The sequence below is a fragment of the Pelophylax lessonae genome (genome assembly GCF_965119305.1).
Source record: "Pelophylax lessonae genome assembly, chromosome: 6".
Classification (NCBI taxonomy): Eukaryota; Metazoa; Chordata; class Amphibia; order Anura; family Ranidae; genus Pelophylax; species Pelophylax lessonae.
The window spans coordinates 176,570,858-176,598,033 of record NC_138773.1 but is presented as its reverse complement, the minus strand read 5'-3'; the positions used below and the strand labels follow the sequence as shown (position 1 = coordinate 176,598,033).

General features: G+C 41.6%; 1 protein-coding gene across 1 annotated transcript in view; it reads left to right on the top strand.

The window, feature by feature from the left end:
• The window catches only part of TBCCD1 (TBCC domain containing 1), a gene marked incomplete at its 3' end in the record, with an annotated part of 78,232 nt that extends 51,709 nt beyond the window's left edge, over nucleotides 1-26,523 (top strand). Inside the window, exons 5-6 of the mRNA XM_082260906.1 lie at nucleotides 10,180-10,674; nucleotides 26,394-26,523. Coding sequence (XP_082117032.1) covers nucleotides 10,180-10,674; nucleotides 26,394-26,523 — 625 coding nt within the window. The remainder of the gene's footprint in view (nucleotides 1-10,179; nucleotides 10,675-26,393) is intronic.
• Nucleotides 26,524-27,176: the final 653 nt, after the last annotated feature.

Sequence of the window (27,176 nt, the reverse complement as noted above, 5' to 3'; positions counted from 1 at the left end):
CGGCAACTGGCGTTGTGGAGAAACCCCTCTGTGTCCACGAATATAACCTTAACATGGGAGGGGTGGACCTTAACGACCAGATTTTGGCGCCGTATTTAGTTGCCCGTAAAGCCAGACGCTGGTACAAAAAAGTGTCTGTTTATTTATTCCAATTGGCGATGCTGAACGCCTTTGTCCTATACAAGGCGTCAGGACGAACTGGATCTTTCCGGGAATTCCAGGAAGAGATCATCCTTGCCTACCTGTACCCAGGAGGCATGCCTGTCCAACTTCCCCTTCCAGATGCAGTGAGCCGGCTGCATGAGAGGCATTTTCCTTATGCCCTCCCGAGTACCCCTACCCAAAGATGGCCCCAAAGAAGATGTCGTGTCTGTAGCAGGCGCGGATTTAGGCGTGACACCCGTTATTATTGTCCCAAATGTCCTGACCAACCTGGTCTCTGCATCGGGGAATGTTTTGAGCGCTACCATACACTAGTGGAGTTTTAGTGTAGGGTACAGCACGACACAGTGTAGGGCACACAAACACAGGGTCTCGAAGGATGTTGGATGTCCATCGACATTTTGAGAGACCCAAGCTGGAAGAGAAGATCGCAGAAGATCGCAGTCCCTCCCAAATCAAGACATGAAGAAACAGTTAGAAAGAAAAATAAAAGGATCCAAAAACTGTTGTTGTGTCAGTCATTTTATATGTCCTTCTACTCTTCTTACTGTACATTTAAATGTCCTTTGTTTGTTTTTTCATTCTTTTGTGACCTGTTTCTCCTGCAGGTACTCGTCGGCTACCACGCATTGATTTTATATATTCTGACACAAACAGTGTTTGCGCTCAGCATATATGGATACCTTTGCTGATAGCAGCTGTGGTGATTTTCTGATTTCAGCACTGCAGTTAAAATCCTATTTTGGTATACGTGGATAGCGCCGTGTATACCCATCATTAAATTCAGTGGGTGGTTGTTTGGGCGGTTAATGATGAGAATCCAAAAACTTTTGTTGTTGTCAGTCATTTTATATGTCCTACTCTTCCTAATGTACTTTTTTTTAATGTACTTTGTTTTTTCATTCTTTTGTGACCTGTTTCTCTTGCAGGTACTTGTCGGCTACCACGCATTGATTTTATATATTCTGACACAAACAGTGTTTGCGCTCAGCATATATGGATACCTTTGCTGATAGCAGCTGTGGTGATTTTCTGATTTCAGCACTGCAGTTAAAATCCTATTTTGGTATACGTGGATAGCGCCGTGTATACCCATCATTAAATTCAGTGGGTGGTTGTTTGGGCGGTTAATGATGAGAATCCAAAAACTTTTGTTGTTGTCAGTCATTTTATATGTCCTACTCTTCCTAATGTACTTTTTTTAATGTACTTTGTTTTTTCATTCTTTTGTGACCTGTTTCTCTTGCAGGTACTCGTCGGCTACCACGCATTGATTTTATATATTCTGACACAAACAGTGTTTGCGCTCAGCATATATGGATACCTTTGCTGATAGCAGCTGTGGTGATTTTCTGATTTCAGCACTGCAGTTAAAATCCTATTTTGGTATACGTGGATAGTGCCGTGTATACCCATCATTAAATTCAGTGGGTGGTTGTTTGGGCGGTTAATGATGAGTAATACTACGCATTATTCTTGTGCTGATTTCTGATAGGTTCTCTTTTTTTCCGTTCAGCCCACAGGCTGCATGAAAAAAAAAAAAACCTATATGCCAAACAAGGACTAGCAATGTACTGGTACGTTGCTGGACTTTGAGTGGTTATACCAGGATGATGCCTGCAGATTTAGGCATCATCTTGGTATCGTTTTTTACAGCCAGCGGTCGGCTTACATGTAAAAGCAATCCTAGCAGGTAATTGGCCGCTAGACTGCTTTTACATGCAGTGGGAGGGGCCTCCCCCCCCCCACCGCCGCCTTCCGCAGCCTTCCGTGGTTTTTCTCGGGCTCTCCTGTCCCACCGGTTAACCCGAGAGTGCAGCCGGTGGTTCAGTTATCTAACCATAGAGCTAATTGAAGATTAGAATGGCTCCAATCATCTCTATGGCCTAAGATGCCGGAGGCTACGAGCATTTCATGACTTCTTTTTCGCCAGAAATAAACAGGGCCATTGGGAAATTGGGAAAGTATTTTATCACACCAATTTTGGCGTGGTCAGAAGCATTAAGGTCAGAGGAGAGATCTAGAGTATAAAAGACCCCAATTTTTAAAAAAAAGAGTACCTGTCACTACCGATTGCTATCATAGGGGATATCTAAATTCACTGTGATAGCAATAAAAATGATTTAAAAAAAAAAAAATTAAAGGAAAGGTGTCAAAATAACATAAAAGAGCAAAAAAAAAAAAAAAATCGAGCTCCGCCCCCTTTCCCCCGTGCTTGCGCGCAATGGCACACGCACGCGTTGGTCTAGTGTCATATGTAAACCGCAATTTCAGCATGCATGTGAGGTATCGCCGCGATCGCCAGATCGAGTGCAGTAATTCTTGCAGTAGACCTCCTCTGTAAGTCTAAAGTGGTAACCTGTAGAGACTTTTAAAGGTTTTTAAAAATGTACGTACGTTTTTGCCGCTGCGCAGGTGTGCGCAATTTTTAAAGCATGTCATGTCAGGTGTCTATGAACTCGGCATAAGATCATCTTTTAAATTTTACCAAACAAATTGGAATTATATCGTGTATTTGTGCAATAAATTTAAAAAAAATGTATTTTTTTCGCAAAAATTGCGTTTGGAAAATCTGTGCGCAAATACCGTGTGACAAAAAAAATTGCAACATCCACCATTTTATTCTATAGGGCCTCTGCTTTAAAGAAATATATAATGTTTGGGGGTTCAAAGTAATTTTCTAGTAAAAAAAAAAATATTTTTTCATGTAAACAAAAAGGCACAGAAAAGGCTTGGTTTTCAAGTGGTTAGAAGAGTGGGTGATGTGTGGCTAAGATTGAGCGTAAAATGCCGGGACTGTTCAAACACCCCCCAAATGACCCCTTTTTGAAAAGTAGACACCCAAAGCTATTTGCTGAGAGGCATGGTGAGTCCATGGAATATTTTATATTTTGCTACAAGTGTCGGGAAAATTATTATTTCTTTTTTTTTTGTTGTTTTTTTACAGAAAGTTGTCACTAAATGATATATTGCTCACACATGCCATGTGTATATGTGAAATGACACCCCAAAATACATTCTGCTGCTTATCCTGAGTACAGGGATACCCCATGTGTGAAACTTTTTTGCAGTCTAGCCGAGTACAGGTCCCCGAAAACCAGTCCCCACTTTCAGGCTTTCCAAAGGCGTAAATTGTTGATTTCACTCCTGACTACCTATCACAGTTTCGGAGGCCCTAAAATTCCAAGATAGCACAAAACCCCCCCAAATGACCCCATTTTGGAAAGTAGACACCCCAAGCTGTTTGCTGAGAGGCATGGTGAGTCCATGGAATATTTTATATTTTGCCACAAGTTCCGGGAAATATATATATATATATATATTTTTGTTTTTTTTTACAAAAAGCTGTCAGTAAATGATATATTGCTCACACATGCCATGGGTATATGTGAAATGACACCCCAATATACATTCTGCTGCTTCTCCTGAGTACAGGGATACCCCATGTGTGAGACTTTTTTGCAGTCTAGCCGAGTACAGGACCCCGAAATCCAACCTCCACTTTCAGGCTTTCCAAGGGCGTAAATTGTTGATTTCACTCCTGACTACCTATCACAGTTTCGGAGGCCCTAAAATTCTAAGATAGCACAAAACCCCCCCAAATGACCCCATTTTGGAAAGTAGACACCCCAAGCTGTTTGCTGAGAGGCATGGTGAGTCCATGGAATATTTTATATTTTACCACAAGTTCCGGGAAATATATATATTTTTTTTTTTTTACACAAAGCTGTCAGTAAATGATATATTGCTCACACATGCCACGGGTATATGTGAAATGACACCCCAAAATACATTCTGCTGCTTCTCCTGAGTACAGGGATACCCCATGTGTGAGACTTTTTTGCAGTCTAGCCGAGTACAGGACCCCGAAATCCAACCTCCACTTTCAGGCTTTCCAAGGGCGTAAATTGTTGATTTCACTCCTGACTACCTATCACAGTTTCGGAGGCCCTAAAATTCTAAGATAGCACAAAACCCCCCCAAATGACCCCATTTTGGAAAGTAGACACCCCAAGCTGTTTGCTGAGAGGCATGGTGAGTCCATGGAATATTTTATATTTTACCACAAGTTCCGGGAAATATATATATATATATTTTTTTTTTTTTTTACACAAAGCTGTCAGTAAATGATATATTGCTCACACATGCCACGGGTATATGTGAAATGACACCCCAATATACATTCTGCTGCTTCTCCTGAGTACAGGGATACCCCATGTGTGAGACTTTTTTGCAGTCTAGCCGAGTACAGGACCCCGAAAACCAACCTCCACTTTCAGGCTTTCCAAGGGCGTAAATTGTTGATTTCACTCCTGACTACCTATCACAGTTTCGGAGGCCCTAAAATTCCAAGATAGCACAAAACCCCCCCAAATGACCCCATTTTGGAAAGTAGACACCCTGAGCTATTTGCAGAGAGGCATGTTGAGTGTTTTGCAGATCTCACTTTTTGTCACAAAGTTTTGGAAATTGAAAAAAGAGGAAAAAAAATGCATTTTCCTGTTTTTTCTTCATTTTCCAAAAAAAATGAGAGCTGCAAAATACTCACCATGCCTCTCAGCAAATAGATTGGAGTGTCTACTTTGCAAAATGGGGTCATTTGGGGGGGTTTTGTGCCATCTTGGCCTTTTATGGACTTCAAAAGTGTGATAGGTAGTAAGGAGTGAGATCAACAATTTACGCCCTTAGAAAGCCAGAAGGTGCAGATTGGTTTTCCGGGTCCTGTACGCGGCTAGACTGCAAAAAAGTCTCACACATGGGGTATCCCTGTACTCAGGAGAAGCAGCAGAATGTATTTTGGGGTGTCATTTCACATATACCCATGGCATGTGTGAGCAATATATCATTTACTGACAACTTTGTGTAAAAAAAAAAAAAATATATATATATATATATATATTTCCCGGAACTTGTGGCAAAATATAAAATATTCCATGGACTCACCATGCCTCTCAGCAAATAGCTTGGGGTGTCTACTTTGCAAAATGGGGTCATTTGGGGGGGTTTTGTGCTATTTTGGAATTTTAGGGCCTCCGAAACTGCGACAGGTAGTGCAGAGGTGACATGAACAATTTACGCCATTAGAAAACCTGAGAGTGTTGATTGGTTTTCGCGGTCCTGTACACAGCTAGGCTCCCAAAAAGTCTCACACATGGGGCATCCCCATACTCAGGAGAAGTGGCAGAATGTATTTTGGGGTGTCATTCCACATATACCCATGTCATGTGTGAGAAATTTATCTTTTAGTGACAACGTTGTGTAAAAAAAAAAAATTAAAAAAAAAAATTGTAATTTTCCCGAAACTTGTGGCAAAATATAAAATATTCCATGGACTCACCATGCCTCTCAGCAAACAGCTTGGGGTGTCTACTTTCCAAAATGGGGTCATTTGGGGGGGTTTTGTGGTATCTTGACATTTCAGGGCCTCCAAAACCGTTATAGGTAGTGAGAAAATGCAATGAAAAATGTACGCCCTTTGAAATTCTGATGGTGGTGATTTGTTTTCCGGCTCCCGTACACAGCTACGCTCCCAAAAAGTCTCACATATGTGGTATCCCTGTACTCAGGAGAAGCAGCAGAATATATTTTGGGGTGTAATTACACATATACCCATGGCATGTGTGAGCAATATATCATTTCAATGACAACTTTGTGTAAAAAAAAAAAAAAAAAAAATTATTTTTGTCATTTTTCAAACACCTGTGACAAAAAAATAAAATATTCAATGAGCTCAACATGCCCCTCAGAACATTCCTTAGGATGTCTACTTTCCAAAAAGTGGTAGTTTGGGGGGGTTTTGTACTGCCCCGCCATTTTAGCACTTCATGAAATGAGATAGGCAGTCAGAAATTAAAGCTTCGTAAATTTCAGTATTTACACCATAGTTTGTAGACGCTATAACTTTTGCGCAAACCAATAAAAATACGCTCATTGATTTTTTTTTTGTCAAAGACATGTAGCTAAATATATTTTGGCCAAAAAAAATGACATAAATTGAGTATATTGGATATTTTTTAAAAGACAAAGTTGAAAATGTCATTTTTTTGCAAAATTTTCGCTCTTTTTTTATTAATATCGCAAAAAATAAAAAGCGCAGAGGTGATCAAATACCACCAAAAGAAAGCTCTGTTTGTGGGAAAAAAAGGACGTAAATTTCGTTTAGGTACTGCATTGCATGACCGCGCAATTATCAGTTAAAGTCACGAAGTGCCAAGTTGAAAAAAGGGGTCTGGACCTTTAGCAGCCAAATCCTCCGGGGCTTAAGTGGTTAAAGTGATTGTAAAGTCTCATTTTTTTTTTCTCTTGAAATAACAAACATGTTTTACTTACCTCATCTATGCAGTTGGTTTTGCAGAGCAGCCCAGATCCTCCTCTTCTCCGGTCCCTCTTCGGCTCTACTGCCTCCTGCCGAGTGCCCCCACAGCAAGCAAGATGGTTTGGGGGCACCTGAGCTGAGTCACAGCTCCTGCTGTCCATTTAGACATGGAGCCCCATTTCTGCCCCACCCCTCTCTTCTGATTGTCTAACTGACTTTCACAGCAGCGGGAGCCAATGGCCCCACTGCTGTCTTAGCCAATCAGGAGAGTCCCGGATGGCCGAGGAACTCGTGGACATCGCTGCAGGAGGATGGGGCTCAGGTAAGTATTAGAGGGCGGTGGAGGGCGGCTATCGCACACTGAAGGTTTTTTATCCTGATGCATACAGTGCATTAAGATAAAAAAAAACCTTCTGACTTTTTCAACCACTTTAAAGATCTTTTCTAAAGTTGTTTGGTAACTCGAAGTTTCAGATCCTTTCATAAATTTTCCATAGGATTAAAGTCTGGAGACTGGCTAGGCCACTCCATGACCTCAATGTGCTTTTTCTTGAGCCACTCCTTTTGTTGCCTTGGCGCTATGTTTTGGGTCATTGTCATGCTAGAAGACCCCATCCACGACCCATCTTCAGTGTTCTGGCTGAGGGGAGAAGGTTCTCATCCAAGATTTTACAATACATGGCCCCGTCCATTGGCCCCTCAATGTGTCAAAGTTGGCCTGTACCTTTAGCAAAAAAACAGCCCCAAAGCATATTGTTTCCATCTTTGTGCTTGCTTGTAGGGATGGTGTTCTTAGGGTCATAGTCATCTTTTTTCTTCCTCCAAACACGATTAGTTTTTTAGTCGAGTTAATGCCAAAGATCTCAATTTTGGTCTCATCAGACCACAGCACTTTATCCCAATCCTTCTCTGAATCATTTAGATGTTCATTGGCAAACTTCAGACGAGTCTGTACATGTGCCTTCTTGAGGAGGGGGACCTTTCAGGTGCTGCAGGATTACAATCCAAGGTGGCATAATGGGTTACCAATTGTTTGTTTGGTGACTGTGGTCCCAACAGCTTTGAAATCATTAACAAACTCCTTCCTTGTAGTTCTGGACTTATTCCTCAATTTTTTTCATGATCATCCTTACCCCATGAGGCAAAATTTAGCATGGAGCTCCAGACCGAGGGCGATTGATGGTTATTTTGTATTTCTTCCTTTTGCAAATATTCACTTCAACAGTTGTCTCCTAACCAAGCTTCTTGCTGATGGTCTTGTAGCACATTCCAGCCTTGTGCAGGTCTACAATCTCTTGTCCCCGACCTCCTTTTGTCAGCTCTTTGGTCTTGCCCATGATGGAGAGGTTTGAATGAAAGAAAAAGATTCTTTGGACAGGTGTCTTTTATAAACATAACGATTTTTCGTTAGGAGTACCTTCTTAAATTGACAGGACTAATCTGTGTACTACATGAACACATACTGTAGCCAGTCTGTGGGAGCCAGAATTATTGTTGTTTGGTAGGGGATCAAATATTTATTTCACTCACTGAACTGCAACTCAATTTATAACATTTGTATCATGTCTTTTGGTTGATTTTCGGTCTCTTTTAATTATAAAATACACCTTTGATAACAATTATAGACCCTTTCTTTGTAAGTGGGCAAATATACAAAATCTTCAGGGGAACAAATAATTTTTTTTTGCCACTGTAGTTCACTTGTGCCATTTTTTATGTATTCATATACAGCCACAAGATAGCTCTTTCATGAAGGATTGTCTTGTGGCCTATGTGGATCTTTTTATGCATTATTTTTTAATCTTCATTGATCCTTTCATTACATTTTATAAATCTATATTTTTGTTCAATATTTTTGTTCAATTTTGTCTTTCTGATTGGGGGATCTATATGTGTGCCACACGTATGATTGATTCTGCTGTCTAGGGGTTGTATTTATTTGCTGATCACTTCCAGTGTTATTTCCGCTTTAAATGTATGATTGCAAATGTTGCACACTGGTCTCCTATCCCAGAGGAGGCAATTTTTTTTTCTTAAAGTGATTTTGATTATTCATCAGAGGCTTTTGTCAGTGAGAGTGCCTACCTGCCTAACTTATGATATGGGGCTTAAGGGCTTTTGATCTCTGTATTTCAAGATCATTCAAATTTGGAAGCCCCTCTTTCTCGAAGGAGCACTGGAGGACTTTTGTGTGGAAGTTTACAATCACTGAGCACTTTGTCACCATCAATTCAATAAAAATTATTTTATATGATTTTTTTTTTTCCGGTTATTTAGAACTTTATATATTGATGGGAATTGTTGTACACAGTATTGTAATTGGATATTTTCACATTTTGCTTATTTTCACTTTTTATGAATCAGACATTTTATTTTTTTGTGTGATTTTAAGTGACCGTATATATCGCATTGGATGTTTTCTCGCACGTTCATTTGCACTAATTAATGAATTTGTTTTTATTTATTTTTTTTAGACTTAAACGTATAGTGCACTTTTTGTGTTTAGCATTATCAGGTCCATTGGTCAGGATACTTAAGTTGCAGCAGTTATCACAATGTTTTTTTTTTTTGGCTGAGTGCAATCATTTTTTATTAATTTGTTACTCTAGTAAAGTTACAAGGCAAGGACAAAACAACAAAGACACAGACAAACACAAACCAAAATGGTGGGACTTTGATTATGTTACCATGCTGTTAATGATTAAAGCTCTACCTTTTAATTGAATCATCTCTACTATGTTACAGCCCAACCAACTCCACACACTTCATACAAAGTCCCGCCTTTTTTCCCCCCCTTCCCTTTTTACCCAATTTACCTTTAGGGATATCGGCTGTTTCTAAATTAATGTCTACATTGAATTATCTATTGTTATATTACCCATTCAACTATTTTACCCATTATGCCGATCCCTGTTCTATCCCTTATCTTCCCATTGTTACTCCCCACCCCCTTTTTATGCACTCTAGTAAAGTTGTTATACTGTGCAGCTCAAATAGTGCAATACCACAGAAAAGCCCAATCATGCATGTCAAGGTATTGTTGGGCATATTGTAACCAAGCTTTTGTGTGGCTTTGGTGCAGTAAAGGCTTTTTTTTTCTGGCAACTAGACCATGCAGATCATTTTTGTTCAAGTACCATCATATTGTACTCCTTTTAAAAACAACCAGACCGTTTTTTTTTTTTTTTTTTTTTTCAGAGCAGCCTGCATTTTTCCTGAGGTTACCTGTAATTTTTTTTTCTTTTGTATACTGAACAATTTCTCTGGCAGTTGTGTTGCAATCTTTCTTGGTCTACCTGTCCTTGGCTTGGTATCGAGATCCTCGAATTTTCCACTTTCTAATTTGTGATTGAACACTACTTACTGGCAAATTTAAAGGCTAACTCCACTTTCATTGGAAAAAATATAGTAAATACAATTGCAACACAAGTCATATGGTAATTGTTATTAAAAATGACCTTTCCTTTTCAGTCTGTAGCTGTTGTAATTTTCTGAAAATGCAATGCTACCTGGAGGAGTTCTGTACACAGAATGTGTAGTGTGTGTAATCTCACGAGGTTAATAAGTGCACCATGGGCTGTTTTTCTTTTCTCTTTTTAGATAATGTATGCATAGTTTTAAAGAGATGTTGTGAATAATTGTGCATGAATTTTAGAAACTATAAAATGTTATGTTTTAAAATAATTGCATTGTTCTTGCAGGTGTGTGACCATTGAAAAATGTCGGAATAGCACATTTGTTCTCGGACCAGTGCAAACTGTTGTTCATGTGCAGATGTGTGACCATGTGACAGTCATAGGTGTTTGTCAGCGATTGTCATTGTCTTCTACAACCAGTTGTACTTTTCACATTCTTACTCCAACAAGACCTCTTTTATTCAATGGAAATCAGGGTGTCATTTTTGCTCCATATCATACTCATTATGCAATGCTAGAAGATCACATGGGACAAACTGGTTTAGCTACGTTACCAAATTACTGGGACAGGCCACAGTTTTTTTCTGCGGAAAGTGACTCTCAAGTTTGGAAACTCATGTCCCCTCGCGAATTTTATACATTTTCTGTGCCTTTTGAAATGGAAGGTGATACAACTGAAATTCCTGGAGGCTTACCCCCAGCATTTCTTAAGGCAATGGATCAAAGGCAGCAAAAGATACAAATGTGGCACAATACAGTTAAAGAAACAAAATTAAACAGGTAAGCTTGATCATTAATGCTTTTTAAAGTATGTATTTGACCTTGTTTTGTATTGCTTTAATTTAGTTAACCAGTTTGTGATCACCTGCTGTATATGTGTTCTCTTTTGTTTTCTGCTTAATAGCTGTGTATGGTTGGTGTTTAGCTTATGGTTGATTCCTTAAAGCATTGATAGATTTAGCGTAGGTATTAAATACAGAATAATTTAAAGAGCATGGTTTGCCTCTTGGTGTTTACCACACCAACAACCGTTTTGTTGAAAGTGAAAATGTGTTTTTAAACTTTATATTAAAGATGGGTGATTAAAATAGAGACCAGTATAAGTACTCTTTGAGTCAAAAGGATAAGCTCTTAGGACAAAAATGCAATAATTAAATGGTCTTTTTAATCCAGTGTCCCATGTAATTTCTGAGAACTAGCATCCCTTTTTGCCTGAAAATACATTTTCAGAACTCTGATACTTGGGGGGTGGGGGGGGAATGTTTTCTCTACTGTCCTTTGAGGGACACAGGATTGTAGCATAGTCTTATATGCAGCTACCTTCAGGTGGACACTGGCAAACAGAAAAAAAAAATGAAAGTCAGCCCTCATATACTCCCAAAGTATTCACTAAGGTACTTTCATCCCACCTTGCCCTGTCAAGAACTCAGGGCATTCAGGTCACAAGGTATCTAGATTACCTTTTTCTGAAGGACTTCTTTCCCTTCCAGCTATATGTAAAATTCCATGGGACTATCTAGATGCTTCAGGCCAGTGGTTATCTTCTGAGTTACAGGAGCCTCAACTGCAGCCCCGGACATCTCCAAAGGGCCATATACAGTGTCTTGAAAATGTATTTATGGCACTTCAAATTCTCCACATTTTGTCATGTTAGAACCAAAAACGTAAATGTATCTTATTCGGATTTTATGTGATAGACAAGGGATCTCCAACTAGATTTCATCACGGGCTGCATCAGCATTATGGTCACTCTCAAAGGGCCGGTTGTATCTGTAAGACTAGATTTCCAAAGCATCCCACCCTCAGGGTCTGGAGGAGGGCCAGAAGGCCTGGAATCTGCTGAATGCTGAGACCAGGGGAAGCGGAAACTAGAAGGTGCTGCACAGAGAGGCACAGTATCTGTAGGAGGAATCCTGTCATCCTGACTGCTGCCGACTGCTGAGACGGAGGAGGGGGGTGCCACACCTGCAGGAGAGGTGTGAGGGCCACATGAAATTACCTGGAGGACCAGGTTCGGTCCCCGGGCCTTGTGTTTGACATGTGTGATAGACCAACACAAAATGGCACATAATTGTGAAGTGGAAGGAAAATGATTAATGGTTTTCAAATTTTTTTACAAATATCTGAAAAGTGTAGCATGCATTTGTATTCATCAGCCCCCCTGAGTCAATACTTCATAGAACCACCTTTCGCTGCAATTACCCAAAAAGACTTGCAGCCTTATGTCTTTACCAGCTTTGCACATCTAGCGTAAAACTTTTGCCCATTCTTCTGTGCAAAATAGCTCAAGCTTTGTCAGATTGGATTGAGAGCATCTGTGAACAGAAATTTCTTTATCGTACATCAAGGGACACAGAGCTGGTAATAATAACTATTTGGGTTATACGCCACCTATAGGTGAATGGACACTGGCAATCAATAGACAGGAAGTTCCTCCTATATAAGCCCTCCCATACAGTAATAACATCAGTTTTTTTCGCCAGTGTCTTGAAGGTGGTGGTCATGGCTATACAAAAAAACTATACAAAAAAACTATCAGCGCAAACCCAATATATGTGATAAAATAACTCAACCTCAATTCACTGTGCATAAATCAGGTGTGTGAAAGTATATAAGTGGTATCCGGCAGCATACACCAATCGTGTTTCACAAATCACAATAAACTATAAATCCTACCAAAATGTGATGCGCCAGAAATATAATAAAAAAGTGATGACTTTAAATACAATAAATCATATCCAGTTCATAAGGCACATAGCAATGTGTGTGCTTCCAATAAAGTGATATGAAGAGTGTCCCCGTATCCAATTGAAGAAAATCCAGTGATGAAAACAAGTTGTAAACACCAATTAGTGAATCCCTCCACCAGGTGAATTAGCCTCTCACCTTCCTAAAGGACCCAAACGGGCCAGCAATCACATGTATCATGGATCAGACTTCCAGGAAAGAGCCACACTGTATTGCACCTCGAGGGATCCCGGGACATATAAAAAACAGATGAAGAAATCTAGTGCTCTCTGCTTACTAATAAGGGTGTGCTTTATTAGAGAAAGGCAGATCAACTCACATTTGTTGGGCACTCAGCCGTGCCTGCTGTATAAGCGATGTCAGCGATCTGTTACCAGAGAGACTCTGCGTCGGCCACGCACGCTCCGTCCCCCTATACGCGTTACGTCGAGCGTAATGCTCATTTGACTTCCTCGGTAGGGCCCTGTTGATTTTTTTTCAGCTCTGAAAAGTTGAAAACGATTTTCTATTTGTGCCTATTAACTGAATGAAAAACGGACGATCGGACCAAATTACAGATTTTCAAATGATTTTTCGGCAGGTGTATGGCCAGCATTAGGCTGGATCTGGTTTGGTGGTTGGCTTCCACCAACTTAATCAAGGGGAAATCTTTTCTGCCGGTAGCCTGGAAGGTGGTAAACACAGACGCCAGCCTGCTGGGCTGGGGTGCTGTCCTGGAAGATCTGTCTGCCCAGGGAACGTGGTCTTGGACAGAAAAGATTTAACCATCAACATTTTGGAAATCCGAGCTGCCTGTTTGGCACTGAATTATTGAACATCCAGACTACAGGGATGTCCTGTCAGGATTCAGTCCGACAACTCGACCCTAGTGGCTCATATCAACCATCAAGGCGGCACCAGGAGCCAGTCGGTTCAGAAAGAGGTGAACCATGTCTTAGCAGAGAGGTATGTTGCATGTCTGTCAGCAGTTTTTCATTCCAAGGGTGGACAACTGGCAGGCAGACTTTTTAAGTCGCCAGCAGCTGTGTCCAGGGGAATGGTCCCTACATCCCGAAGTGTTTCAGCTGATCTGTCAACATTGGGGTACTCCTGATGTAGATCTATTGGCATCCAGGTTCAACAACAAGCTGGACAACTTTGTTTCCCGATTCAAGGATCCGATCGCGATCGGAATAGATGCTCTGGTGACTCCTTGTTCACGGTTCAACCTGATTTATGCATTTCCACCAGTTTAGCTTCTACCTCCACTGCTGAACAGGATACAGGTGGAGGGGAAACTGGTAATCCTGGTGGCCCAGGAGGTCTTGGTACGTAGAAATCAGACTTACCAAAACCATATAATATGAGGTCAAACCTAAACACTTTCAATTTGTATGCAATCTGGCAGGCCCTTGCACTACATAGAAAAGGTAAATCTGAAGGAAAAAGTCTTCAGAAAATCTTATAGTGTGTATGGCCCATTAGTAGTGGTGAAGCCATGGTTGCTGCAATGTTGCCCGGATCTGCTATCTCAAGGTCCCATATTCCACCCTGCTTTGCGGTTGTTGAATTTGACGGTCTTGCTGTTGAAACCAGAATATTAAGACCGGGGGGGGGGGGGGGGGCTTCAGTTCAGGCCACATTGATCAATGCCAGGAAAAACCCTTTCTAGGAAAGTCTATTACGGAGTTCGGAAGGCCTATATATTTCTTGGTGTGAATCCAAGAAATGGCATCAGCGAAAGTATACTATTGGGAGAATTCTTGTCTTTCTTCAATTAGGGGTGGACTTGAATTTGGCCTTAGGAACCATTAAAGGACAAGTCTCCGCCTTGTCAATTTTTGATTGTTGGCTACGCACTCTTTGGTTTGAACTTTTTTACAAGGTGTGATTCGCATAGTTCCGCCTGTTAAACCACCCCTATGTCCTTGGGGCTTGAATATGGTCCTCTCGGTCTTGCAGAAGCAGCCTATTAAAGCCTATCAGGCATTTTCCCTTACTACTGTTCTTGAGGAAGCTGTTTTTTTTGGTTGCTATACCCTCAGCTAGAAGGGTGTCGGAGTTAGCGGCTCTTTCGTGTAAAGAACCCTTTCTAATTCTGCATAAGGTTAAGGTCGTTTTTTGTCCTCCTCCTTCTTTTCTCCCTAAGGTAGTTTCTAGTTTTCACTTAAACCAGGACATTGTTCTTCCTTCCTTTTTTTCCTAATCCTCAGTCTACTGAGGAAAGGTTGTTACACTCTCTTGCCGCTGTACGTGCGGTTAAAAAGTCTATTTAACCAGGTCAGCACAGATCCGTAATACTGATGCTTTCTTTATATTGCCGGATGGGCCTAAGAAAGTTGATTTGTCAGGTCATTTCTCAAGCTTATGGCTTGAAGGGTAAGGTCCCGCCTTTTAACTTAAAGGCCCACTCTACCAGAAGGGTAAGTGCTTCATGGGCAGTGCACCATCAAGTATCTTTGACCCAGGTCTGCTACCTGGTCTTCAGTTCATACATTCTAAAAATTCTGGATGTAAGAGCCTGTGAAGGGGCTCAATTTGGTAGTAGCGCGTTGCAAGCAGCTGTATAGTCCTAAAGTATTTTTTTTTTCTTTGCTCAGGGGCAAGTTTGGGGCTCTGTGTCCCCTCCCCTCAAGGGCATTGCTTTAGGACATCCCAAATAGTTATTACCAGCTCTGTGTCCCATGATGTACGATAAAGAAAATAGGATTTTTCCTATAGCTTACCTGTAAAATCCTTTTCTTGGAGTACATCACGGGATACGAGCTCCCTCCCCTCTTTTTTTTTTTTTTTCCTGGGATCTTCATTGCTTGTTTCAAAAACTGATGTTGTTCCTGTATGGGAGGGGTTATATAGGAGGAACTTCATGTCTATTGGTTGCCAGTGTCCATTCACCTATAGGTGGTGTATAACCCAAATAGTTATTACCAGCTCTGTGTGCCGTGATGTACTCCAAGAAAAGTATTTTACAGGTAAGCTGTAGGAAAAATCCTACTTTTCAAGTCTTGACACAGACTTTCTATTGCATATAGGTCTGGACTTTGACTGGGCCATTCTAACACATGAATACGCTTTGTTTTAAACTATTCTATTGTAGCTCTAGCTGTATGTTTGGGGTCGTTGTCCTGCTGGAAGGAGTACCTCCGCCCCAGTGTCAAGTCTTTTGCAGACAGCTTCCCTGTCCCTGTTGAAGAAAAGCATCTGCACAACATGATGCTGCCACCACCATGTTTCACAGTGGGGATGGTGTGTTCAGGGTGATGTGCAGTGTTAGTTTTATGCCACATATAGCGTTTTGCTTTTAGGTCAAAAAGTTCAATTTTGGTCTCATCTTAACTGAGCACTTAATTCCGAATGTTTGCTGTGTCCCCCACATGGCTTTTCGCAAACTGCAAATAGGACTTCTTATGGCTTTCTAATAACAATGGCTTTCTTCTTGCCACTCTTCCATAAAGGCCAGATTTGTGGAGAGCACGACTAATAGTTGTCCTGTGGACAGATTCTTCCACCTGAGCTGTGGATCTCTGCTGCTCCTCCAGAGTTAACATGGGCCTCTTGGCTGCTTCTCTAAATAATGCTCTCCTTGCCCGGCCTGTCAGTTTAGGTGGACGGCCATGTCTTGGTAGGTTTGCAAGTGTGCCATACACTTACCATTTTTAGATGATGGATTGAACAGTGCTCCGTGAGATGTTCAAAGCTTGGGATAATTTTTATGACCCTAACCCTGCTTTAGTGCCAGTTCACACTGTAGCGATGCCAGACATTGCATGTGATTTGCATTGCACCGCTGTGCAAGTCACATGCGATGTCTGCGATGCAAATTCAGCCATACGGATTGTATGGCTGAATATTCATTGCATTCTGACAAAACTCGTGCAGGACCCTTTTTTTGGTCTGCACCAGAATCTGATCCCATGGGTGTTCACACTCATCTGACCTGATTCCTTCCTGAATTGACAGTTCGTACTGCAATATGCAAACTGATCTGGGGGTGTCATTAACTTTGTATTGACACTCCCAGCGGTTTGCATATGGCAGTGTGAACTGTCTGCGAGTCAGGTGTGATGCAGGAACCCGCAGTGGATTCACATCACTTAAACTTCTCCACAACTTTATCCTTGACCTTTCTGGTGTGTTCCTTGGCCTTTATGATGCTGTTTGTAAACTAAGGTTCTCTAATAAACCTCTGAGGTATTAACAGAACAGCTGTATTTATACTGAGATTATATTACACACGGTGGACTCGATTTACTAATTAGGTGACTTCTAAAGGAAATTGGTTACACTAGATTTTAGTTAGGGATATTAATGTGGGCTGAATACAAATGCACTCCACACTTTTTAGATATTTATTTGTAAAAAATGTTAAAAACCATTTATCATTTTCCTCCTGCTTCACAATTATGCGCCACTTTGTTTTGATCTATCACCTAAATTCCCAATAAAATACATTTACCTTTTTGGTCGCAACATGACAATGTGGAAAATGTCAGGGGTATGAATACTTTTTCAAGGCACTGTATGATGTTTCATTTATGTAATTTTTGTGGGGGGAGACCAGACTGCAGACCTAATAAAAACTGATGGTCTGAGATGCTAAGCTACGCTTTTGTCCTGGAGATAGGCTTCAGAAGACCATATGAAACCAGGAACAGGTTACATGATGATAGTAGAGATCTGTGCTATTACCCCTAATCAGTGTTTCTACTACAAACTGCTGAGATCCAAGGGTCACACATCATATGCCAAAAGGCTGCATGTTGAGCTCCAGGGCTTCAGGCTTTTTTAGTTGGTTTATCAACTTCCAAAAATCCACTCTGACCTTCCCTTTGCCGGAAATACTTGGGTCTCATTCGAAACACAGCCTAGGCAAATTCTTTTTTTCTTTTTTTTTTTTTTTTATCAGGGTAGTTCCATTTGTCAAATAGACAGATATACTCAGCGCTGAAAAATCAACAGGTGTGTAAGGGCTCTTTCAAATCCACCTGTCAGTTTTTTAGGCGGATCTGATGGGATCCTCCATGCAGCTCTATGGGGCAGCGGATGTCATCGGAGACACCTCCGCTTACTCCCACTGCCATCCGTATCCGATCCTGTCTGTGAAATCTGGACGGATGGAAACCCTATTTTTCCATCCGTTCAGGGATCGGATCAGATGAGAGCGGACAGGCGGTCTGCTCTCATCCGATCCCCCATAGAGAGCAGTGGGAGCTGTGACACCTCCCTCTCCGCACTGCAAGCGGAGATGGAACTGTCATCCGCCGGCTCAGCGGGGATTGGCGGATCGATCCCCGCTGAGCAGCACGGATCCGCCTACGGAGGCGGACCGTGTGAAAGAGCCCTAAGACTCCTAGCTGAACACTTAGGCCCCTTTCACACAGTCCGTCCGTCAGATGGACTCAGTTTATCTCAGAGGGGAATCGATCTGCCGATCCCCCGCTGAGCAGGAGAATGACAGCTGTTCTCCGCACTTTATGCAGAGACACAGCTGTCAGTTCCCCATACATCTCTATGGGGGAATCGGATGGGAACGGACTGTCGGTCCGTTCTCATCCAATCCCATCCGATCCGCTGGACAGATGGAAAATAGGGTTTCCATCCGTCCAGATTTGATGGATCGGATGTCAGCGGACATGTCTCAGCTGACATCCGATGCCCCATAGGGATGCATGGGGGGGACCGTTCAGATCCGCCAAAAAAAAATGGATCTGAACGGTCTGCCTGTGTGAAAGAGCCCTAAGTGTCGGGTCACACTTATGCGATGCGGGAAGGCTGCGAATCCGCAGCCTGTTCCCACATCGTAAATGCACCCCCAGCAGTTCACACTGCCATATGCGATACGCTGGGGGTGTCAATGTAATCTTAACGACACCCCCAGTTTGATCGCATATCGCAGTGCGATCTTGCAGTTCGCACAGGATCGGATCGCACAAGTGTGAACCGCTGTGCGGTCCGATCCTGATGCGGCTGCCAAAAAGGGTCCTGTGCGTGTTTGCTGCGGGTGCGGTGCGGATTTAGCCATACAAAGTGTATGGCTAAACTCGCACCGCACAGCCGATCGCATGTAATGAAGAAGCAGTGCGCTCCGACATTACATGCGGACGCCACAGTAATGTGAACCGAGGCTAAAGGCCAATTCAAGCAAAACCTCCAAATCAAATATACAAGTGCAGCACAATCAAGATATATAGCTTTCCATGGATGCAGTAGAATAACAAGTGCCATACATATATCAAAGATAAACCATAAACAGTGTGAATGATTGAATAAGGCAATATATGTATAAAGCAAGAAAATCTCAGTCCATAAAAATCCTAATGGAGGAGTGCAGTCAGGTAAACCCAGGAGTGCAGTCTAGGTGCCTTTAATCAAATATGTGATGCCCAGAGTGCTCTTCAAGACCCATCACCATGGCATGCATATGCGCTCACCTCAGGATTAAGACCCCACAGGGTCAGATAGCAAGTATGATCACTCAAAACGAAATCTTCAAAATCCCAGACAGGCTGCTTTAAACATCCTCATGATCAAGATCCCACAGGGTCAGATGGCATATATGCTCACTCAGACAGCAATCTTCAGAACCTCGGACAGGCTGCTAATGAACTCCCTCCACGGTACATGTATGAATAAAAGAAACAAAATCTAGTGCTCTCCCTATGGTAATTTTTTATAAAAAGCCAAACCGTAAAAAACTCACATTCATGTAGAAGTTTTCAGAAAGGTACAAACAGCTGCTAAGGTGTACTTCAGCACACCTTAGCAGCTGTTCCATTTGTGCAATTACATTCAATGCTTCTCCAACACAACATTATTGGCATGGAACGAACATGCTTCCTTTCTCAACTGCCTATGCTCCTCTTTGGCTAAACAATGAGCTACCTTGATTGGTGGTTTTTCAACCCAGTCTTGGCATTGAAGAAGTTGTTTCTTCCATACCAATGGGAGGAAAAAACAATGCCAGGCTCAGGAGGAGTGTTCCGATCTGTGACCATTCAGAGAACCTGTTCACCTGAAGACTTTAAGCTTCCCATCAACATCTTTGCTTCAATGTTAAAAATAGCACTGCACCACTAAACTTCCCTTCTTTAGGGACACCCAGTCAAGGCGCAATCGGATGCCACAGCATTGGCTTACATCAGTTATCAAGGGGGCACCAGGAATCATGCAACCTCGAAGGAAGCAAGCCTGATCATCTTATGCATGGAAAAACCCTGTCAGATGTGCTGTCTACATAACAGGACTGGACATTTGGAAGGCAAATTTCCTCAGTCACTTCCTGAACCAAGGGGAATGGGCCTTTCATCCCAACATCTGACCTGACTTTCTTCTGACTTTCAACTCGATATGTCACAGATTAGGGGTGGGGGTGTGTGTAGGGGGGGCGCTCTGGATGTAGATATCCTGGCCTCCAGATTCAACAACAAATTACCTCTATTTGTGGCCAGAACAAAGGAGCATTGAATGCTCTGATAATCCCCTAGACTCAGTTCAGGCTATTATGTGCCTTCCCTCCAGTGTGAATTCTGCCTTGACCGCTCCGCAATCTAGAGCAAAAGGAGAAACCAGGGATTTTCTTTGCACAAAACTGATCCAGAAAACCCAACACACAGACAAAATCAGACTTTTATAAGATGACTTGTATTGCCCCTGTGTACTGTTTGCTCAAAAAGCTAAATCATAATGGTTAAGATGGGGCTAGACTGGTGCAGACCTTGAACTGTTTGCCAGTATCCGCATCCTAAGGAAGCTGCACATAATCCACATGTCATGGACTGTTCTACAATGTCCATGTGTCCCTCAATGGACTTCAAGGAAATTATTTTTTAATGAGGGAGAAAAAAAAAAACCCGGAATATACCTGAAACAAGTGGACCAGATTATGTTAGATTGTTTTGATTTATGGGTCATTCATATGTTTAAATTGGCCCATACTCCCGTTGCTCTGTTTGTATATGCGTGCGATTTTTCAATAAACTTTTCTCTTGATTTAGGCTCCTTTCACACTATGCGTCCATCGGACGGATGCCATTTTTCTCAGCGGGGGATCGAGCCGCCGATCCCCCGCTGAGCAGGAGGATGACAGCTGTGTTTCTGTGCGGTGTGCGGAGACACAGCTGTCAGTTCCCCATTCATCTGTATGGGGGAAATCGGATGGGAACGGACCGTCGGTCCGTTCTCATCCGATCCGCTGGACGGATGGAAAATAGGGTTTCCATCCGTCCAGATTTGACTTATCGGATCGGGTCGGATGTCAGCGGAAATGTCTCCGCTGCCATCCAATGCCCCATAGGAATGCATGGGGGGACCGTTCAGATCCGCTAAAAAGAGCGAACAGGCGGATCTGAACGGTCCGCCTGTGTGAAAGGGGCCTTAGAAAAAAAAATTTGGTCCATACAGCATGAAGAGAGTGCAATTGTACTTTTTAGATTTTGACTCCATTAAAAAAAAAAAAAAAGTGTAAGCATTTTTTAAAATTAGGGCTCATTCACATGCGTAAATTGACCTGTACAGCCTGAAGCCATTTGTTTATCTGTTCCGAGCAGAGTCGAGCTGCTTGCAGGCAGCTGATTTTTGTTATTGAAGACTGAATGGGTGTATGAAGTCAACTGCAGCTCCAATTTTCAAAGGTACACATGTGTGGATGCATGGACCTGGATGACAACTGTCTGAGCCTGGGTCGATGCACCTATACCTGCGTAATAGTTCACTTGGTTACCCCTTCATGCCTAAGCCTTTTTCTTACACTTGTTGCTTCCAAGCTAAAATGTTATTTTTCGCCCCAAACATTTATACATATTTCTTTAGCAGAGACTAAAATGGCGATCGTTGTAATATTTTGTGTCACACTGTATTTGCGCAGCGGTCTTTGAAATGAAATTTTTGTGGAAGAAATACACTTTCATGAATCAAAAAAATCAAAACCGTAAAGTTAGCCCAATTTTTTTATTTTTTTTTTATATGAAAGATGTTACACGGAGTAAATAGATACCTTACATGTCATGCTTTTAAAATTGCGCACACTGGTGGAATGGAGACAAACTACGGTACTTAAAAACATTTCTATCGGTGGTGCTTTAAAATTGTTGACGGTTACCTGTTTAGAGTTACAGAGGAGGTCTAAGCTAGAATTATTGTTCTCGCTCTAGCGAAAGCTGCGATACCCCCGCATGTGTGGTTTGAGCGCGGTTTACATTTGCGGGTGCAACTTGCGTATGCATTCGCTTCTGCGCATGAGGGATCAGGATTTAGGTTTATTTTTTTTTCCTTATTTATTTTATTGTATTTTTTTTTTACACTGTACCTGTAAACATCCCTTGTGGCAGTAATAGGCAGTGACAGGTACTCTTCATGGAGGAATCTGGGGTCTATAAGACCCCAAATCCCTCCTTTGCACTTAAGCCTTCAAAACGCCAACTTTAGCTGTTTTGAATACTGTAATTTTAAAAAAATCTGCTGCCTTTAAGGCTCCAGTAACCGGAAGTGATGGTATGACATCGCTTCCGGGTTTCTACATCAAGAGACACAATCAAAGCCGAATGTTCGGGACTCCGGCCAGCCGGCAGATGTGCGGAAGGCAGCGGGACGTCCCCTCCTGCTGCTTGTGATAACAGCTGAGCAGCTGCTTAGCCACATTGGTTATCACAAGAAAGCCCACTGTCCACTCTCCAAAAAAGGTACCAGGGTGATGCAGCTGCAAGCATCACCCCGGCACTGGGCTCACTTTTCATTGGGGTGCAACCTATATGCTAAAGATGGTTTGCACCTAAATGGAAGGGGTCTTTTGTGCTAGGGGAGAGGTTTATGAGAAGGCTGGAGGAGTTTTTAAACTAGGATTGAGGGGGGGGGGGGGGAGGGTGAATTAGATTATACTGGGGCAGACAGGGGTCAGCCTCTATTGGTGGGTGGAATGGGGAAAGATGGGGGGGAGAGTTATGGCAGAGGATAAGAAGGTTCCCATGTTACAAACAACCATTGGAAATGGTACTATATGTACCAAAATATAAAATATGCAAAATAAGTAAAATGTGACAATGAATTAAAGTGTTTGTTCACCAATGCCAGAGGTCTGCAAAGCAAAATAGGTGAGTTGGAAGCTCTGGTGCACGAGAACTAGGATTTAATTGGTATTGCTGAATCTTGGCTTAATTCTTCACATGACTGGGCTATTAATATTCCTGGCAATGCTCTCTTTGGAAAAGACAGGGTAAAAGAGAGGGGTGGTGGGATCTGTCTCTACGTGAGAAGTGATCTCAAAGGGAGTGTGAAAGAGGACCTAGTTGATGGAGAATGTGATGAGTCTGAAGCAGTATGGGTGGAAATGTATATGGGTGTACGTAGTACAAAGATTATCATTGGAGTTTGTTATAGACCTCCTACTATTAATGAGGAGGTGAAGACTCAGCTCGTGGCACAGATCGAAAGGGCTGGGACAGTGATAATGGTGATTTTTACTACCCAGACATTGACTGAAGTAATGGCACTGCTGGAACAGTTAAAGGGCAAAAATGTATGAACCCATTACAAGACAATTTTTTATGGTACAGTTTGAGGCCCCCACTAGAAATCATGCTCTGTTGGACCTGGTAATCTCAAGCCATACAGAGCTTATTAATAATTTTCATATAAAAGAACATCTGGGTAGCAGTGACCATAAAGTCCATTTAATTTAATGTTGGCTTTAAGCAAAAAACGTATACAGGAAATATAAAACACTTAACTTTAAGAGGATGAGGGCTGCTCTCCATGATTTAAACTGCGAGGAAATATTGGCATTGATGAGCACAGAACAGAAATTGAAAATTTTCAAAGACTGTATGCAAACTCACTGCAAAGTATATTCACATGGGCAATAAGTTTAAAAGGCTAAAAATAAAACCTATGTGTTAAAGCTATAAATAATAAGAAAAGAGCTTTTAAAAAAAAATTAAAATGAAGGAACACTATCATTGTTTAATTGTTTCAAAGAACATAACAGAATATGTAAAAAGGAAATCAAAGACCCAAAAATTCAAAATGAACAGATTGCAAAAGATAGGACAAACCCCAAGAAATTCTTCAAGTTATATGAATAGTAAAAAGGTTAGGTCTGAGCATGTAGGCCCTTTACAAAATAATCAGGAGTGGGTGACTGGGGACAAAGAGAAGGTAAATCTATTAAATACTTTCTTCAGCTCTGTGTATACAAAGGAGCATGGTGGAGTTCATGACCATAATGGGGAGATGGCATTGACACAGCCCCAAATGATCCACAATGGCTCAAAAGTGATATGGTCCAGAAATATTTAGATGGCATCCACCCACGTATCCTGAAAGAATTGAGCGCTGTAATTTCAAAGCCTTTGTTTCTAAATTTTAGGGACTCGTTAAGGACTGGAACAGTACCACTGGATTGGCGTAGGGTCAATGTGGTGCCTATATTTAAAAAGGGATCAAAGTCTTTGCCAAGTAACTATAGACCTGTTAGTTTAACTTCTATAGTCGGGAAGATACTGGAGAGGATAATAAAAGACCACATAGATGAGTTTTTGCTGGAAAAAAATATTTTAAGCAACAGACGGCATGGATTCATGAAAGACAGAAGTTGTCAAACAAACCTGATTTCTTTTTATGAGGGGGTAAGTAAAACCTTGGACAGAGGGGTGGCTGTGGACGTAGTATACTTGAATTTTGCAAAAGTGTTTGACACAGTTCCCCATACACAGCTAATGTGTAAGGTAAAGTCTACAGGCTTGGAAAGATCCGTTTGTAAATGGATACAAAATTGGCTAAAAGATAGAATTCAGAGAGTAGTTGTTAATGATTCTTACTCTGAATGGTCTAGGGTTATCAGTGGTGTACCCCAAGGTTCAGTGTTGGGACCCTTACTTTTTAATATCTGTATAAATGATAAAGGGTCTGGGATTAAAAGTACCATTTCAGTCTTTGCAGATGACACCAAGCTTTGCAGTAGAATAACTTCCTTACAGGATGTCTCCAACTTACAAGCTGACCTCAGTGCACTGTTTTATTGGTCAACTATGTGGCAAATGAGGTTTAATGTTGATAAATGTAAAGTTATGCACTTGGGGGCTAAGAATATACATGCATCATACATACTAGGGGGAGTAGAAGGGGGGGAATCCATAGCGGAGAAGGATCTGGGTATTCTGGTAGATCATAAGCTTAATAGCATGCAATGCCAAGCTGCAGTTTCCAAAGCAAGCAAAGTCCTTTCTTGTATTAACCGAGGCATGGACTCGCGAGAGAGAGAGAGAGATATAATTTTGCCTTTGTACAAATCATTAGTAAGACTTCATCTGGAATATGCAGTTCAGTTTTGGGCACCAGTTCTTATAAAAAAATATTGGGGAACTGGAGAAAGTGCAGATAAGGGCAACCAAACTGATAAGAGGCATGGGGGAGCTCAGCTATGAGAAGATTAGAGGAACTGAATTCTCTCTTGAGAAGAGGAGATTAAGGGGGGGGGGGGGGGGGGTTATGATCAACATGTATAAATACATAAGGGGTTTACATAGTGAACTTGGTGTTGAGTTATTCACTTTAAGGTCAACACTGAGGACAAGGGGGCACTCTTTACGACTAGAGGAAAACAGATTTCGTCTCCAAATACAAAAAGGTTTCTTCACCGTAAAAGAGCTGTCAATTTTCAGCTTTAAGGACTGTCCCACTTTGCCAATTGCACGGTCATGCAAGGCTGTACCCAGATTGGTTAAATACCCTTTTGTTGGTATTTAACACTGCTGGGTTTATTTTTAGTTTTTCCTCCTTCACTGATGGGGGCTGATAGGCTGCTCTGATGGGGTGCTGATGGGCACTGAGTCGGCGGCACTAATATGCAGCACTGATGAGCAAGCACTGATGGATGAAAATTAATGCAATCAAAGGCAGCCTTGCTGATGGGCACAGAATGGCATCACTGCTGGGCACTGTTGAGGCTGCACTGATCAGTGCCCTGATTTATATATACAGGTCTCCCCTGTGAGGAAATCCCGCTGATCAGCTCGTCTCTTCTCAAACTCTGTGTGAGGTGAGGAGAGCTGATTACTGGCACTTCCATGTTTACAAGTGATCAGCTGTGATTGAACACAGCCAATCACATGGGTAAAGAGCCATGTCATTGACTCTCTACTGAGATGGGGATAGCCGGTAGAGAGCTGGGACACAGCGCTTCCGCGATCGCCATCCTGCACTCCCCCGGTGAGACTGGCCAATGTCCTATGATGTCAGCCCAGAACGAGAGGGGATCCCGCCCCCTGTCATTTGTCTATATGGTGGGCGGGAGTTGGTTGAAATAACTAAAAAGCCTGTTGTCCTGTAAAGTACAAGTCCACTTATTTTTTGGAACAGCCTTTCTCAACTAGGGTTCTTTCTCCCATCATCCGTGTAAAGGATGATTACGTAGACCACGTGTAAAAGGTCACTACATTTTTCATTTCTGCATTTCAGATTATTTGATGGTTATTACTCAAAACAATTTTGTCCTACAAAAGAGCATGAAGGCATTTAAAAAATTTGCTTTGGATGGAACGTTCACTAAATACTCAATTTTGTGTTTCCTTTTTAATATTTCTTTATAACTTTCTGATTATGCTAATGTATTGTGTTTTTTAGATAAAATTTTAGTAGGGGTTTCCTGAAAACAGTAAATTATCTCAAGCACCCTCTGGGGGGTAAAAGGATTAAGAAAAACTGCTTCAGAATGTGGAAACCTAAAAGTTGCCTTTACTGATAGTTTTAACGTTTCTTTTTCATTTCTTTGTACTTTACAGGGAACAGAAAAAAAGGTTCCAAGCACTTGTTGAATACAAATTTAACGAATGGCTAGTTAAAACTGGAAACAGACATCAGCTGGATAGCCTTCTGCCAGCAACTGATGGTACAAAACAAGCTGCTGGTTGAAGTGTGTGAATATTTTTATCTATATCAAACAGGTACGGTTTAAATGGATTTGTCCTGTGTATACATGTAATTTTCATTAATCCAGAGAAGCGGTTTACAAATGTTTACTTTAAATTTATTGTGTACATTTAAGAGATGTACAACCAAGGCTTGCGAGCGAGGAGGGGCAGAGCAGAGAGCTGTGAGAACCGAGCGGTCAGCATTGTTCGATCGCTCGGTTCTCAGTGTATAGGCTTCGGGGGACAGATGCAGCATCGGACCAATGCTGCATCCACCTAGGTAAGTATGATTGTGGAAAAAAACAGAAACCCATGCTTCTCTTTTAATGAAAGCTACTATCATCATAATTACAAAGGAAATCTATTTTTATAATTAGTAAAAAAATTACTTTAGCAACATTCTTGTAAATATTTTAAATATACAAACACATACACACACACCCACACACACACTCAGTATCTTACAAAAGTGAATACACCTCCTCCCCCCTTTACCACATATTGGTAAATATTTAATTATATCTTTTCATGTGAAAACACTGAAGAAGAAATTACACTTTGCTACATTGTAAAGTAGTGAGTATACAGCTTGTATAACAGTGTAAATTTGCTGTCCCCTCAAAATAACTCAACACACAACCATTAATGTCTAAA